Here is an 18,587-nt window from a genome sequence, read left to right as displayed (position 1 = left end):
TAATATTTTTATTCTTAATTTCATGTCAAAAGACCACATTCTGTATATATTAAGTTAAGGAAGTTAAACTGTTAAAAATACTGAATGATCTAAGTAATTATTTTAATGTAAAAATCATTTTCCTGGTTAGTTTGGTAAACGAACTGTAACAAATTTAGTATTTTGTGATATAGTTGTTTTACTATTGCTTTTTTTGTATTTCGTAACTGTTTTGTAAATAATGTATTATTCCGCTATCTGTGCGATTGCTGTAAACAATTATCAACAAAACGTAAACAATTTTCGATATTTACGATTTTAACTCAATTCTTTGAAAACTCATTTTACACAAAACATTAAAAGCCAACTTTGAACCTTCTAAGAAATACAACATGAATACCTCATAAATAATGTAGGAAAATTAAGCGTGTTTGTTAAAGAGTACGCTTTCTGGTATTATTTTTTAAGACCAAGGTCATAGGTTGCAACAATTCTTTGTTCGTTTAGTAAATACCATAAAAATATTTGTTTTTAATAATATCCAAGAGGTTTTACAATGACAAATATATGTAAGGCGTAGTAGTGGAAACATATTAAAAACTAATGAATCATTTAATTTCATTTAAGGTTGAACAAGCAATGTGGTTAAATATTTAACGTCCTATTTTTTTCTTCATCTCTGGAAGCCGTTTATTCCACATCAGCCGTATTGCAGCCAATTTGATTATTGTAGGGAAGACCGGGGGGATGGTGGCCCCCTAAGCCTTATCTAAAGTATTTTTGCAATTATTTGGATATTTTATTACAGGTTAGGTTGACTCACCTGCCCACTAGTCGAAAATTTCAAAGCTGAAAATTAATGAATTCGATTTTGAAGAAATGCCTCATTCGCTCTATTTTTTAGCAATATCTGTTTTCAAATCAGATGAACTGATGTAAACAAAAGTCATAGCTAATTTAAAAGTTAGAACATCTCAAAAAATACCAAACATTTAATTCTATTTCTTTTTTACAGAATGGGCAGTTTCACATCAACTCCTAGGGTCCTCAACGAAGACATTCTAGACCATGACGTCAACCTTCCCAAAAACATAAGCAGAACAGAGTTGTTGCAACATTGTCAGCGTCAGCCAAAAATACAACCTATGGTGAAGAGAATGTTTCGGAAAGCTAGACCATCTTCAGATTTCAACTGTGGGGTTAAAGTCAAGAAGTTGAATGCTGTATCGAGAGGTATGTATAAAATATAATGTTACAAGCAATGTCCGAAATTGGGCAATCCTAGCATTGTACGGAAAATATTGTCCATTTCTAGCCTTGTACCCCTTTACTGTACAATCTCCGAAATATACATAATCGTTACACTTTGTATAAAAGACTTGCAGATAAAAGATTGAACAATGTTCGAATTTGAATAAGTAGCCATACGTCAAAGTTTGGGAGAATATGACAGATATCGATTCATTCAGTGGCGGCGCCTGGTGTAAAGTATTGAGGGTGCACACATATTATATATACCATATAAAAATAGATAACACCATAGGCCTCCGCTTCAGCCTTATTTCCGTAAGCATAAGTTTTTTGAGTGTCGTCAAATTGTAAAAATCAAAAGATCTTATTAAGAAACTACAATAAATAATGTATTTTATTAAACTTAAAATTATTATAATTTAGTTTTTAAATGTTACAAGCAAGTTTTGTATTGAAAATCAAGTCGCCTGTCTTTTTTTGAGATAAATTCTTCAATAACCAATTCATTAAAATTTGGAATTTCTTGAATCATTTTTTTTTTCAATTGATAACATGGCGAGTGCAGTTAGTCGATCCTGGCCCATAGTACTTCTAAGGAAAGTTTTGATACGTTTCAATGTAGAGAAACATCGTTCTGCTTCTGCTGTTGTCATTGGCATCGTAACAAGTACTTGAAGAATTAAATTAATTTCAGAAAAATCTTCTTGAAAATTATTTTTAATAAAAAATTTAAGTAAGTGAACTGCTCCGGAAAGTTCTTTAAAATCGGATCTTCTATAAACAATTTCCAATTCAGTCCTTAATTTGTTTTTATTTAAAAAGGGATAATTGTTAATTGCTGATTCCAATGTCAATGTAGGAAAATTTGAGCTGTATATTTCAAAATTGTCCACTGAAAATAATTTTGCTATTTCCAAATGTCCTGTAAACAAAAACCTTCTTTTAATTTCAGATAGTATAGTATCGCAAACTTCCTTAGCTTGAATAATTGTGGAGACATAACAATTTCTGTCATCTTTCTTTCTTCTCTTCCTGGATTGACTATCGTCAATGTCTGTTAACTCGGTTTCTCTTATAGTGTGAATATTGTCTCTTTCTTTTTGTATATTTTCTTCAAATGTAGTCAGGCATCGTTTTACGATTACGGAATCAGTAGCAGTTTTTTGTATTTGTGAATATAGTATGTCAACGTGGGGCATAACACGATGAAAAACTTTCAACCAAAATACAAATTTATTATCATTCAATAACCTTAAAAGTGCACCTGCTTTTGTTATGGTACCAGATTGCCTGGATGTGGATTGTATTCTTTCCATGCACTCTATTAGGGCTTCTCTATTTTCATACACCATGTTCACCGTTTTAATTTTGAAATTCCATCTTGTAGCAGATGCTGACGGAACCCTATTTCCCATAACTTCATCTAATATGGCAACTCTCTGAGGTGAATTTGAAAAAAAATTAGTAATGTCGGCCAAATCAGCCAGTCGACATTAACAAATTTAACTGATGCGCATAACAATGTATATAATTGGCATATCTAAATTTATCCTGAATGAGTTTTTGCACACCCCCATGAACGCCACTCATAACACTTGCTCCATCATAGCTTTGAGAAATTAACTTATCAGAGTCTTTATTGCCATATTTTGTCCATTCTATTTCCTCATCTCCAAATAGCAAACACGGAAAACAGTAAAGAGTATTGGTAGTAGCACACCCACACAACCAGTCAGTTTTTTCATAAATCTCAATTTTAAATGATCGTTTATAATTCCGACTTTTGCATTTTGTTACCTTCGAAATTAACAAATTTGGTTTAGGACGACCGGCACTTTTAATTTTTAATTTTTCTTCTAAAGATAATGAAGAAAATTTAATTGATTTTACCGCAAAATTTAAATGTGTATTTGCCGTCCGTACAAGTTACAATGACAATAGGATTTAGGACATAGAATAACCTGTTTAGGATCACCGATCACAATCGAATTGTGCACATCAGGCCAGCTACAACGCTTGGCTATTGCGGGGAAGTGGGAAGTTGGAGAATCAGTTGGAGAAAGCCGTAACGTTCTTGATCTCTCATTACATGTCCTAGATATTCCGACTTTTTAGTTTTGACGATCATGAGAATTTCACATTCTTTCCCCATTCTACGCAGGATCTCCACATTAGTAACTCTGTCAACCCACGGTTAATTAGTTGATTAAAAATATTATTTATAGAATAATAAATTTTAAATATTTATATAAATGTTTGTATGAAAATAATTGTGGGAGTGCACGTGCACATGTGCACTTATGAAGGAACCGCCACTGGAGGGAACAACTCTATATATAAATAGAAAATGTTTTGATATAATCAAATAATTAACAAGAAATGTTCGATTTTTGATGTGGTGTGTCGCTTGTCAATAATAAAATCGATTTGAATCGATGAGCGTTTCGATAATCATTTTTAATTTTGATCGTCTTGAGTGTCATCGTTAAAATAAGAAAGACATTTTTATTTATTTAATGTATGAGATATTATACAATTGATTGATATGACCTATTTATTTAAAAATTTCTAACTATAAAAGGTTCAACTATGTTTAATTAAGAGATTTAAGATTTTATTCAACTAACTTAAGAGTAAAATGTAATAAATAAAAATCTAAATACATAATAACATATTCAAATGGTAAAATTTTTGTGTCATCACTTCACTTATGTGTCATCACAGACTTTTCAATATTTCAATCACCATTCATCTATTAATATTAATTACTATTATTAATAATACAATTATTATTAGTTCTGATGTTTTATTTTAGCATGCAGTGAATATACCTCTGGCCCCAACAATCTACGGGTATTACAATGGAATATTTTATCCCAAGGTAAGTCAATTTGTTTTATTTAAAACGAAATACATATTTAAAAAGCAGAGTTAACATTCCAAGTGAAAATTGGACAACGGGTTTGAATCTGAATGCAATTTACTATTTTAATTGGGAATAAGCCACAATTTTGCTTTTAAAATAAGTTTGTTTTGATGTGTCGATTTCCACTTCAGAAATCGTTCTGAGAAATTTGACACTGACGTGTTTTTGTACCGGTGTGGGCTACAAATTCAGGATAGGTACATTCCATCGAAGCCAGCTGCCATTTCCTGTTTTGTTTTGGTTAAGTACGTCGTTAAGTCATCCAATGAGCAGGCAAGTGAGGATTCTGATCTTGCTGGAGTATTTGAAGTTTGAGTTTTCTCAGATGGAGCTCGGGAGTTTTTAGTTATTCTGTTGACTCTCTTTTTTGGCTCAACTGTTGATTTGTTCGGGTGTTGTGCTCTACTTGCTTTACCCAGTTTGCGAATCAGTCCCCGTCGTCCGTCTGTGGAACAATTAATATGTTGTACAGTAGACTTCCATTTATTAATTCTAGTTGAGTCCAGTGACTTCAGTAAGTTGTCTCCAATTTTGGGATCCTCTGATCTAAAAAATTGTCATATAGTTTTTGATTTTCCTCTGTCCAGCCTGGGATGTACTCTTTTCGGAAACTTCTACTTCTGGGATATGTTTTTTAGAGATAGAGATAACCATTTATAAAAAACAGTGATAATTGTTGGCCTTTGGGTCAATGAAGTGAATGCAGGTGTCCCGCTCTTTGGTGTATTCGGGCCAGTTTGCTTTGTTAAAATGCCAACGGGGTCTTGGCGTGATTCGACGGTAGGAATTTGTATACCTATCGACGTTGGCCGTGAGGGAAACTAGGGACTACGGTCCAAAAGCGTGGGAGTGATTGCATCTGTGAGTTACTCGAAACCCAGCAAAGATCATTGTTGTAGCCTTTGCGCTATCTTCTGGAAAAGAAGGTGGCGTTATCTTTTAGACTATGGATAAGTTGAATATGGTTCCCTTCGGCCCACTCAAGCAGTTTTTTCCCATTTTTATCATTGTTTTCATATCCCCATTGTAACGAAATATTTTGTCTACCACATGGGGTATTATTATGGGGGTTGAAAGTTGGGGATAGAAACTATTGGGGGTGGAGATAGGGCAAGCAAAATAATCGATTCTTGTGCGAACGGCACTCAGGGTTTGTTTGGAGAGCTGGGGTCGTGGATAAGTAAATGGCAAGGGGTCGGATTGGGGCAACTACAAAAAATGAAACAAAGGGATATTAACGTGAATCTCTTGGGACAAACAAAACAGAAGGAAACAGGAAATACCTCTAGCAACTTAAAAAGGACGCCGCTTCGAGGTGCCAAATTATAACCATTACAACAGCTAGTTGTAACTATTGAAATAATTATTAAACATAAAAAATATATCTTTATACATGAAACTCAAAAAGGGGTTAGTTAAAAAAATAAACAAAATGTTAGAAAAAAAATTAAACATCTATTGTGTCTCATCACAAATAGTTACAAAAATAAATGACACAAATTACTGTATAGATAGTTACAGAGTACAAAAATAACAAAGAAAAAACTTACATGTGTTCTAGCCGTTTACAAACTCTAGGAGTTGGAGTTGGATACTACAAAAACTTACAAAGAAATTGTTACTGCAATGAAGGTTAACCTTTTTTAAAAACAAAACAAATGAATTAATACCAAATATGATTATATAGTACAATAATAATAATTATTACAAATTCTTTTTGTTATGAAAGCAAATTATTATTATTAAAAAAATGTCTGTCTTTACGTTAAATTTTAACACAAAAAAGTTACCTGGATTGCACTTCGGTTTTACACAAAAACTCTGGGGCTAGAAACCAAACTTCGCTGGAACTCAAACTCTGTACCACTCGAACAAATTCAACTCCACTGTGATAGGACAAGACAAAATTGAGATTGGAAATTGGGCATGGAACACAAACTTTAGAGCTCTGCTTTTTAAAAAGACTGGAAAATTGTGGGTATATTTCAAATCCTCACTTTAACTGTAACTACTAAATAAACAATTAATTGCCACTAAACTTATTTTCCATGAAAAGGGGCAAAAACAGGAAACTTTACAAATTCGACGAATAAATTTGGATCCACACCTAAGCCGACTGTCTCTTACAGCGACCCAAGTGAGAATGACGAAATTATCTTTAAAATTCATTCACATAATTTGGAATAACAAAACACTTGACCGAAAATATTTATTTAAAACGCAGAATTTGAAACGCAAAAGAATGCCGAGAACGTGCACATCTGTAAAACATAAACAAACTCTAGAAGTGTGTTTATATTACTTCGGCGACGTAAAAAGAACGAAATAGCTATTTGGGTTTTAACTCGTACGAAGAGAAAATAAAATACAATAAAATATTCTTTGATATTTTAACAAATACGAGGGGATTTCAATACATATCCAAAGAATTTTCAAATGCTACACCATTTAGTTACTGGTGATTTGTAAATGTTCTTGCTGGTTATGCCATTCATTTTCTGAGATTATGGATACATTATTTTCACAGCTTCAGTCCGTCATCTTGGCCTTTTGCATACTGTTATGGACATAAGTTAGTGTGTCGTAAAGGCTGCTGTAAGTATCTCCAATCATGCTATATCCCGGAATTTTACCCCTTCTAAGAAAGTCGGTTTCCAATAGTGTGTGAGTTTCTTGAATGGCTGTGATGTTAACGTTATTTTCGATTAGTAGTTTTGAAAGAAAATGCAGAGGGTTAGTCCGATCCTTGTCAAATGGCGTTGATAAACACCTTTGTAGTTTTCCATACTCATATATAGAGATTTCTTTTCTTACTTTTTTATCGTACTGATTGCCAGGAAAGCTCAGCGGCTAGTTTGACAAACAAAATTATATAGCTCATTTAACGTTACCCAGGGTGCATCTCGAGGAGGCGAACTATCATTACATCCCTAATGATCAAATATCATTCATGAGACAAATATTAGAAAAAACGACGGAGTAAGACATAGACTGTCATCACATCTTCGTAAACTGTAAGGTAGCGTACGAGACTATTGACAGATCCCCATTACATTCGGCTTTGATCGAATTTGGAATACCAAAAGGATTGGTATACTTTTTCCAATGTCAGTTTGCCAAACGTCGGCTTTTGAGATTCTTTGATGCCAATGCCGACCATTGGCGTGGAAATTAAGAAAAGGGATCAGTTCATCAAACGCACATTTCAAGAAAAATCATATAATTTTTATTAATTTTTACATAATTATATTCAGGAAAATTTCTCAATTTTTGGGCAGAAATTGTTTAAACAATTTTTTAAACAAATTCAAAATATCACCTTTTGTGCTCCAAAAAATATTTTTTAGGTTTTTGGGCGACTCTAAATAAGATCTATGTCATTTTCCTCAAAAGTTAATAGTTTTGGAGATATAGGCGATTTAAAATCCGAAAAATGCGATACCTAATATGCATTTTCGAGGCTGAAAAATATGTAAATGAGTATTTTTGAGATTCAAGAGTATCTAAACTTAAGTCTCAACATTGATTTTGGTGAGAAATCGGGGCAATATTTTCCGTAGCAGAAAAAGGTGATCTTTTGAATTTGAATTGTTTCCGGCAAAAATGTCCGGCAGCCTTCAACCTTCGATTTGTTTAAACGGGGCATTTTTGAATAGGACTCTTCAAAGGACAGAATCAGTTTTTTTTTAAATGGGAGCGGGCTCACAACATCGAATAAATAACAAATTAATTCTTTCAAATTAAAGCTTGTTAATTTTAGTGATTTATAAGAATATTGAACTTATTATTTAGTTTTACTTTTACTTTTTTCATTAATTGAAGAGCTTATTTTCAAAGTGTCTTAAATCCAAAATTTCGATTTTTTTAATTTTTTTTTTTTAAACTTTATAGATTTCTTCAAGTCTAGAATAAAGTTATATGTACCAAAACAACTTCTTATTTACTATTTAAAAGTGCATATGAAAATTGTAAAATTGTATAATTTGTATTTTAAATTTGTATGAAAATCTGTAATTTCATGGATTTCATTATATGGATTTAAGACACTTTGGAAATAAGCTCTTCAATTGTAGTCAGGATTCTAAAACGGACAGTTGGCTGTCCCGAGATGCAATCTTTAGAGAGCCAATTGTAGATTTAGGATCGAGATTACAAATAATACTGAAAAACTAAAATTGCGAATTTTGTCATGAAATTTGGTATGTGCGGTTACAATAAGTGGAACAACTTTTCCAAATAAGTTTTTACGATTTCTCTAACGCGAAGCAAAATATCGAAAATTTACTCTGTTTGTGGATTCGCAGTAAGCCTCGTTTAAAATTTAAATTTCAGATGACTATCTTAAAAAAATGTGCACTATCAACATGTATGACTGTGCAAAATTTCAAATCTGTATGTATTTTCATAGCTGATATATAGAGGTGTTTTCATTTTAAATGCTATACACTGTATAATAATGAATACTAGTGATCAAGATGCATCGCGATAGCTGTGAAGAAATTAATTAGAAGGACTAAAAAGAATCGTCCGAGTCTTCTGAAGTCGAATCGTTCCCAGGTTGGATAACTATTGGTGCTATTGCCGGTAAAACAGCCACTAATTACTTCTCGAATATTCTCAATGGCCACTGCGCTTAATGTTGGTGACTGATTATATTTTCGCAATCGTTTTTTTACGGTACCCCAAACCATTTCAATTGGATTAAAAATGCAATAGTATGGGGGTAATCGCAAAAGAGTATGGCCGTCCCTGCTGCAAATGGTGTCAATAACGTATTCGTTTTTAAAATTCCGACTTTTGATCATTCTAATTAATTCTTTCTTTACTGGAATCTTTTTAGGAACAGTGATGTTTTTAAGTTGCATAAATTTTAAAATTTCGTCCTTTTTCGTGTTATTATTAGGTATTTTATTTAATATGCGGGAATGATACGACGCATTTTCCATAACAATCACTGAATTCGGCGGAATATTGGGCAAGAGTTGTTCAACAAACCACTTTTCAAATAAATCGGCTGTCATATCTTCGTGATAATCGGCAGAAGACTTTGATATATTTGTATGTATCTTTAATACCATATTAATATATCTGCAATTTTTCATGTTTCCAGGTAAGGTATAAAATCAATGAAATTTGGAAAAAAATAATACAATTCTTGAAACCGTTTTTGAGAACTTGGATTCTTAAAAGTTGTCTGATTTCTTAAAAGTCGATCATTATATCTATAAGAGTATTACTGCTAAATTCACCAACATGGCAACGTCGGTATAGACCGAATGTCCAAATTCTCTCCAGACTACAATGTTGCCGATATTCGAAAATTACTTAGAGTATAAGTAATATATACAAAGTTCACGGTTGCTTTAATTCATTAGTGGAGAGTCCATGGAAATATTAGTACCTAGTTAATTAATTTATAGATATATTTTTTGAGAATATGGTCATATTATTTTTTAAGAGTGTCGTTCGTTGACTAGCAATTAAATAATAACGAATAGAGAATAGAGAATATTTTTTAAATATAACCTTAGGAATTTTAGGAAATATGTCTGACAACCTTGATTTGAAAGGCGGTCTCTTTGATACCAGAATGAGGCATGTTTATGTTGAAAAATTATTAGTGGATGTACACTAAGACTAAAATGACAATGAGGAATTTTATTGTAAATTGCGGATACAAGGGAAAAAATGGTTTACTAAAGAAAATTAAATTTATTATAAAGAATTAATTTAAGATTAAATTAAATGTAATTTAAATCTCAGTTTAAATTTAAATTACATTCTGACAAAGTTTTATAATGTTTTTCGTCTTTTCAGCTTTGGGACAAATGAACGATAACTTTTCTAAATGCCCCGATGAGGCTCTGGAATGGAATGCAAGACGGTATCTGATTATAGAAGAACTGGTAGAGTATTGTCCCGACATTATTTGTCTGCAGGTATGATATGTTATACGTTTTTATGATTAAATTCTACATAATTAAGTTAATACCAATTAAAATGATGAAATAAATGTATATCGCTGATTGAGAAAAGTTTAAAATTAATATAGTTGATATCATTTTTGAAAGAGGTTAACTATCTTGGATTTATCCTTGATAGGAAACTTACTAAAGTCTATTCGTTTGCAACAGGCAGCTCATTGCAAATGCAAATTTTCAAATAGAGCTTAAGGGTTACCGTCAAGGCCATAAACCATTGCCGTACGGGTGTAGTTTCAAATCGTCTTTGGGGTATCTGCCTACCTGCCCACCGAGTAAGGGAAAGTTGTGCTGAATTAGATACCGTCCATGTTCTCTGATCCACCTACTAATGCAACCAGTACGAGATCATCGGCATAAGCTACAAGAGTGCATCCCCTTTGCATCTGTAGCCTCAACACCCCGTCGTACAGGGCATTCCAGAGGATGGGACATAGTACTGAATCCTGCGGAACACCCTGCGATAAACTGATGCTAGTATCTTTTCCTCTTATGGACCTGTCAGTAAAGTATCTGTCAATTACATTGACCAGGTACTCACTAACGCCCAATTCTCTCAGCCTGGACATGATTTTTTTCCATGATGCCGTATTAAAGGCATTCTTGATGTCAAGCAGGATAAGAGCCACCCATCTCTTTGTATCCTGCGTAACTAAAGAGATTACTTCTTTGACCGCATCTATGGTAGACCTTTTGGCCCTAAAACCATATTGGCGGTCGCTCAGAGCATGCTTTTCTTCTAGCTCTCACTAAAGGCGGCCTTTTACAAGCTGTTCGTACAATTTAGCTATCGAAATAAGAAGGTAAATTGGCCGAAACTTTTTTTCTTTCTTACCTCTTTCTCTTCGCCTCTTCCTTTCGGGATAAGAACAACCTTAATTTCTTTCAACATTGTTGGAAGCTGCTGTTGTTCAAACAGTTTGTTTAGCAATCTCAGGAAAACCTACGGGTATCTTAGTGTGGCGAGTCTTACTGTCTCCAGCATAACTCCATCTATGCCAAGTGCCTTTCGGATCTTCATCCGTCCAACAGCCTCGCCGAGTTCCAACTCAGTAAAAGGTTTCGCATCTACGAAACCAATAACCCTTTCATACCTATCCTCCATCTGAGAAAAGAGTTCCCGTATTAAACGGAGTTTCTCATCCTTAGGCAGGGGGTAGGGTGTATTTTTCCTCTTCAATTCAGTACAGACAATCTTGAAGCCCTGCCCCCAGATATCCCTTTCGAAAGCCTGAAGCAGGCTACTCCACCTTTCTTTCTTAGATCTTCTTATCTCATTCCTGAACTGATCCTGAACGCGTCCATTACTCGTACTGTGAACGAAAGTATTATTTGAATGGTTTCAGTTGACCACTTTACCTGCTATTTGCAGATTAGTGAAGATTTGCATTTGTAATGCGCTGTCAGTTGCAAACAAATAAAGTTTTTATATGAATACTCCCAAATATCTCGTTTGGGAGACACATGGGGGTACAATACAGTACTTAAATATTGTTGAACAGAAATATATTAGTATAAAAATATTCTATTTATGCAAATAATCGCGATTACCTTGCTATATCTATCATTATTACAATACTATTGTATAAAATATTTAAACTTATTTTTAGGAAGTTGATCATTTCAACTTTTTAAGCCATATATTGGAGACGCAAGGTTACACTGGCTTATTTTTCCCCAAACCCGACTCACCCTGTATATACATCGATGGTAATAATGGACCTGACGGATGTGCTATTTTTTATAGAAAGGACAAATTCGAATTAGTTGAGGCACAGACCAAAATTTTGGAGATATGGAAGGTTCAAAGTAATCAGGTACAGTAATTAATATAAACAATACATTATTAGGTATAACACTAGACATTATTTTTTATCTAAATCATACCTACATTATGAGCTTTTCATAAGTGTTAATTCACTAATCCTTAGAATATATCGGTATTAGGTTTGTTGCTTTGTTTTCACGATTTTCTCAAATTTTGACTTCTGTTAATTTTGTTTGTTATATGTAGTTGTAAAAAAGATGAACAGATTTTTTATTATGGCATTTAATTTGTCTATAACTGTTTACATTATTTAAATGCTCAAGATTTGACCCAATGGAAAAGTGGGACCCACATGTCCAAAGGTCAAACCGGTCACACTCTAACAGAGTGGTACCTATCTGACAATGGGGAGGCTTATGTACTGAACGTTACTTTGGATACCTTGAGTAATGGGACATCTTTTGTTTTACTTTGTGTGGTTAAGCCACCTGATTTTAGGGATAGCTCGAAGAGCTTTTCTCCCTATGATTGACTGAATTTAATTTTTACGTGACTTAGGACTTGTGTCCTAAAATGTGTATTCTGGACAGCCAGTCACCAATCTAAGTCGGTGGCTCCCCGCTCGGATTCTGTGTGCTCTACTGCATGGATATCATTTCTTCACTGTTATTCTGGGTCTTCAACACAAGAAAAGAAATTCAAAATCAATTTATTAGAAGAAGACTCAATAAAAGACCTATATAAGCGAAGATTGGACCAAAAGCTAGAAGAGTTTCGGTATGAATCATTAGAACAAACATACGAACACATAAAAACCTGCATGAAGACAGCAGCCCTAGAAGCTCTTGGAGAAGCGGACCAAAAATACACCCACCAAACTACGAAATTAACCGAAGACACACTAACATGCATAAAAGAGAAAAAAGAACTTCATATAAAATACCTGAACACAAAAAACTATGAGGACTTGAAACTATACAGAAAAAAAAATAAAGAAGTGAAAAGAAAAGTAGCAAATGAAAAAAATGAAAGATGGGAAAAAACATGCACAGAGATAGAACAGCACATAGGAGGAACGAGAAATTCAGAGTCATGGCGCATCTTAAAATCGCTCCAAAGAAATAAGACAGAGAAAATCAAGATCGGTCAAATCAAAGAAAACGAATGTCAAGAATACTATAAAAAATTGCTAACCGAAGACCGCCCCGAATTCAAACAATCAGAAATAGACGGAATAGAAATCTACACACATGACGAAATCGAATTAAGCCTAGCAGAGGTAAAAAGAACGATCAAAACTCTAAAGAACAAAAAAGCAGAAGGTCCCGGCGGAATACCAAATGAATTGATAAAAAACGGATCGGAAAAGTTATTCCGTATGATACATAAAATGTTTGAGAGAGCACTGAATGGAGAAGACTTACCGGCAGAATGGACCCAAGCATATATGACATCAATATACAAGAAAGGAAATAGAAAAAACTGCGAAAACTATCGGGGAATCAGCATTATATCGTCTATAGGCAGACTGTATGGAAAGACCATAAAGGAAAAATTAGAAATATATGTACAAGATAAAATCGGAGAAGACCAGGCAGGTTTCACAGCGGGGAAAGCATGCTTAGATCACATTTACACGGTCGAACAACTAATAGAAAAAAGAATGGCCAAAAATAGATCCGTCCATCTGGCTTTTGTTGATCTTAAGAAGGCATATGACTCAATACCTAGAACCAAGCTATGGGAAGCAATGGAAAACATCGAAGTTCCACGAAGATTAATAAACGCGGTAAAAGCACTCTACAAGAATAACGAAGTAGCTATCAAAACGGGCAATAGAATATGCAGTCCATTTAAGACGACAAAGGGACTACTACAGGGTTGCTCCACATCCCCCACCCTGTTCAAAATATTCCTGGAAAAAACCCTGAAACCATGGAAAAGAAAGTGCGAAGAAATGGGTATACCAGTAAGGAACGAATATCTATATATGTACGCTAAGTTTTGCCGACGACCAAATAGTGATCGCACAAGACGAGGATGACCTCAGTTTTATGATGAGAAAACTGGAGCAGGAATATACAAAGAATGGGATGGAAATAAACCTAAAGAAAACTGAATACCTAACAACGGAGAATACAGAAATAAAACAGCTGGAAATAGACGAAGGTAAACAAATCAAAGGAACAGACAAGTATAAGTATTTAGGTTTCATAATATCAAACAAAGGAACAACGGAGGAAGATATAAAAAATAGACTAGGACAAACAAGAGACTGCGTACGAAAATTGAACCCGGTACTATGGGATAAGAACATCAGCATGAAAACAAAGAAAAAAATATATAATACCATGACAAGAAGTATCCTCACTTATGGGTGTGAAAATTGGACAATAAATAAGAAAACCAAAAACAAAATAAGACCAACAGAGATGGAATTCCTAAGGAGAAGCTGCAAAGTAACAAGAAGAGATAGAATAAATAACATGGAGATTAAGAGGAGAATGAGAATTAACTCCGACATAATAGACTACATCGAACAGAAGAGGTTAACCTGGTACGGACATGTCAGAAGAGCAGACCAAAATCGGTGGATAAATAGAATAATAGAGTGGAGCCTGATAGGAAGAAGAAAGAGGGGCAGACCCCGAAGATCTTTCAGAGATGAAGTGGACGAAGCAATGAGTAGAAGAGACCTACAGGAAGGGGACTGGCTAAATAGGAAAAATTGGAGAAAACGGTTGAGTGAAGGAATACAGTGAAAACTGTGGAAATCCTTGTATATATATATATATATATATATATATATATATATATATATATATATATATATATATATATATATATATATATATATATATATATATATATATATATATATATATATATATATATATATATATTTTGGGTCTTTCCTGTATCCAGCCAGCTGCTGTCTAGGCCGCCGATGTACTGTCCCCTGGTTTTCGTCATAGTCTGTCAACTGTCTTAGTAGTCTACTCAGATGGTTCCTGAAATCGTTAAAAATCACGTGTGCTTTTTCATTCATAGTTCTCAGGATTCTCTTTTGTTCTGAATCCCTAAATACGTACCTTAATAGAACGTACTTAGGTATATTCAAAGCCTCTCTGATCATATTATTCTGGACCATTTATATTTTCTTCCTGTTGGATTTGCACGTGTGCCCTCATGCGGTTGAGGCGTATGTTAGTGTGGGCAAGATTATACAATTTGCTATCCTAGTGCTAGTGATGAGAGTTGACTTGTAAGTGTTTAGCTTTGTTGATCGTTTGTTTTACGTGTTCTGTAAAGGTCAGCTTTTTATCCAACATTATGCCTAAATATTTGGCTTGATTTGATCATTCGACTTGTGTGTCAAATAGGAATAGTACCCCATTTGCTCTATGTCTTCTTTTTTGGTACATGACGGCCTGTGCTTTGCTAGGTTTGACAGCTATCTTGCACTGTATACACCTAGTTCGTTTAGTTCCCTTTCTAAGTGTATTATTGCTAGATCTGGATTGGTTCTGCTAGCAACTATCGCTATATCGTCTGCTTATAGACTCAGGAAAAGCGGAAAATCCGAGGAAAGCGAAATGTGGGAAGACGAAGAGTATCCTGGCTTAAGAACTTAAGGGAATGGTTTGAATGCAGCAGTGCAGAACTTTTTAGAGCGGCAGTCAACAGAGTCCGCATAGCCATGATGATTTCCAACCTTCGATAGAAGATGGAACTTAAAGAAGAATAGTCTCAGCATCGATCTGGGTTCGGTTGGTGTGTCTGCTGTGCATATGGTGTATAGATATGGCGTCAACCCACCCTCCTTGTGGCACACCTGCTTTCATGATTTCTACTTCGGACAGGGTCGGCCGTATCCAAACTCTGAACCTCCTGTCGGCTAGGTATGACGAGAGAAGACATGTCACCGCCTCACTATCACTATATTGGTTCATTTTATACAGCAGGCCTTCGCGACAGACTCTGTCAAATGTTTTACTGACGTCTAGAAATGCCACTGCTGTAAATTTCTTTTCGTTGAACCCTTATGAGATGTATGCTCCTAGAGGCAGTACCTGAAGCTCATATGAGTGTTCGGATTTGAATCCGAACTGTGCTTCGGGTATTGTTCCGGTTACTTCTGATTCCTCTTTTAGTCTAGCTATGTCTAGCTAGTATGATCCGCTCTGCAATGTTGCTTATTGCTGGTTATAAGCTTATTAGCTGATAATTCTGTAGGAATGTGGCACTTTTCCCTGGTTTTTTATCATTATTATGTGAACTCCCTTCCATCTATCAGGAAAGTGTCTTTATCTTAAAATGTTGTTAATTAAATTTGTTATGTAGACTATTGCTTTTGCTAGCAGCTTTTTCAAACCTCTGTTCGTAATCTGGTCCGATCCTGGAGATTTTTTGGCGTTAGTACGCTTGATCAGTTGTCTGTTCTTTTCAGCAGAGGTGTGTGTAATAACTATGTTTCCCCTTCTTTTTTTTTAGTGTCCTGTATCTTCTTTCCACTTCTTCTGTGAAGTCTAGACCTTCATTGGGATGATAGCTTTTCCTACATATTCTTTCTAGCGTGTTTTTCATAACTTCCGCTTTGTCTTCTTGTTCGTACACAAGATTTGACTAATATATGAAAAATTACAACAGTAAGAACACTGAGGTGAACAAAATTCATCAAATCGTCAAAATCTAAGTAAAATAGTAGTACGAGGTTATGCGGTTAAATGTAATAATAAAAACTCCACAAAGGAAGACTTCTAAATACATTTAGTAGAAAACTCTGCTAAATGGAAAAGCTCTTGAATGGAAAAAGAATATTGCAGTAAATTCACATTAGAAAAAAAATAAGAGATCAATTATGAAAGTACCATATTCTTACTAAATGTTGGTGATCATTATGGTCACATGCGTTTGTCTACAGCGGCTCTAAATAGTTCTAATATTATTTTAGCAGTCTATTTCTCAGATTTATTAGCCAAGAGATTCGTCTTCTACCCGGCTCCCTTCCTCCTTCTAATTTAATTGCTGTTAGGATCTGAATAGTGTGGTACTTACTTTTTCTAACTACATGATCAAAAAATGGCAGCTTTCTTCATTTAACTATGCAGAGTATTTTTTTGGTTTTGATCTATTCTTCTTTTGATGTCTAAGTCATCAGTGATGTGCATTTTACCGTATGCTTGACCGGATATACTTTCCCAATGTGTGATATATTGTGTTCGGATCTGGTCATGGACGGTGCCCTTCTAAAGATAGAAGTATTTGCGCCAGTCTATCGAGTTTTTCTCTGCATTCCCAGAATAGCGTACAGTATAACTTGAGGCACATGAGAGAGCTTGTAGACGCTTGGCCTATAGATCTGTATGTTTACCTAGTATAATCCTGCAGCCTGGGTTATATAGTGCTCTGCCCCATCCCTTTTACGGGCAGATGTCCACCTGGAAAGGTACTTTAAGTCTGTATCCGTTTACCATATGATTAGAATCATCGTCCATACAGTATCCCTAATTTCATTTATGATATGTAGAGTATAGTGCTAAAGTGTGCTGCAGAAATGATTATATATGCTGCTCATTTTTAGTCTTGATATGTATTTATATATTTATTCTTAACGAATTCGTGTTGTATTGTTCAATATCCACTAAAATATTTTTATTTTTAGGTCGGTCTACTAACAATTTTAAAGATTAAGGAAACAGGCCAAAAAATTTGCGTCGCCACAACCCACCTCAAAGCCAAAAAAGGAGCTCTGCTTTCCACTCTTCGCAACGAACAAGGTAAAGACCTCCTGCAGTTCGTGAAAGCAAACAGTCAGGATCTTCCTTTGATTCTGTGCGGAGATTTCAACGCAGAACCTACTGAGCCTCTGTACTCAACCGTACTTGACAATTCTCTGCAGCTGGGTAGTGCTTACGCTGACTGTGATACCGATCCTAGAATTTCCTCAGCCGAAAGGGAACCTGCATATACGACGTGGAAAATTCGAGGCGAAGGCGAGGTCTGCCATACTATAGATTACATGTTTTATTCTAAGAATAAGTTAGAACTAGAAGCCGTATTAGATATGCCGACGGGAGAGGAAATTGGAGAGAACAGAGTGCCCAGTTTTTCTTACCCTTCAGATCACTTCTCCTTAGTGTGTGATTTTAAAATAGGCCATAGTTAGGTTTAGGTTGTGATATATTTATTAATATGTTTAGATGTATAATTTTGGATTTTATTTTATATTAAAATAAAATTAGGACGGTACAAGCAGGTACAACGATTAGGTTTTAGAGTGTAAATATGAATTCTGATAATAAAATGACTAATAATTTATTGCTTATTGTATTTATTAAACATATATACCTATTGTGTGTTCCTATAAATTTGTTATGATTGTTAGTGTGTTAAAAATAAAACCAAAATCAGTGAGAAGTTTCTTCTTCTTGATGTGCCTACGAATGTTGGCGATCATCATAGCAATCTTTATCTTATCCGCAGCAGCGCGGAAAAGCTGCACAAATGTTGTATTGTACCAGATTCTGATGTTCTTTAACCAAGATGTTCTTCTTCTTGGAACTTGTTTTCCAAATATTTTTCAGATTTGATGGTGGTCAGTACCTCTCGGTTCTTATTTATTCTTCTGAGGACCTCCTCATTTGTGACTTGGTCAGTCCACGGGATCTTAAGTATTCTC

At 34.6% G+C, this 18,587-nt stretch overlaps 1 protein-coding gene across 9 annotated transcripts in view; it reads left to right on the top strand.

Annotated features, from left to right (window-relative positions):
• Nucleotides 1-18,226, top strand: part of cu (NADP/NADPH phosphatase nocturnin) — a 94,725-nt gene extending 76,499 nt beyond the window's left edge. For all 9 annotated transcript variants that reach the window (XM_072544620.1, XM_072544614.1, XM_072544612.1 and 6 more), the window contains 5 exons: nt 995-1,212; nt 4,046-4,111; nt 9,974-10,095; nt 11,748-11,954; nt 17,571-18,226. In XM_072544620.1, coding sequence (XP_072400721.1) covers nt 996-1,212; nt 4,046-4,111; nt 9,974-10,095; nt 11,748-11,954; nt 17,571-18,074 — 1,116 coding nt within the window. In that variant the 5' untranslated portion in view covers nt 995 and the 3' untranslated portion in view covers nt 18,075-18,226. The remainder of the gene's footprint in view (nt 1-994; nt 1,213-4,045; nt 4,112-9,973; nt 10,096-11,747; nt 11,955-17,570) is intronic.
• The last annotated feature ends 361 nt before the right edge of the window (nt 18,227-18,587 follow it).

This window comes from Diabrotica undecimpunctata, chromosome 9, assembly GCF_040954645.1.
Source record: "Diabrotica undecimpunctata isolate CICGRU chromosome 9, icDiaUnde3, whole genome shotgun sequence".
Classification (NCBI taxonomy): Eukaryota; Metazoa; Arthropoda; class Insecta; order Coleoptera; family Chrysomelidae; genus Diabrotica; species Diabrotica undecimpunctata.
The sequence above is the reverse complement of the archived record's forward strand: the minus strand, read 5'-3'. Positions and strand labels throughout refer to the sequence as shown.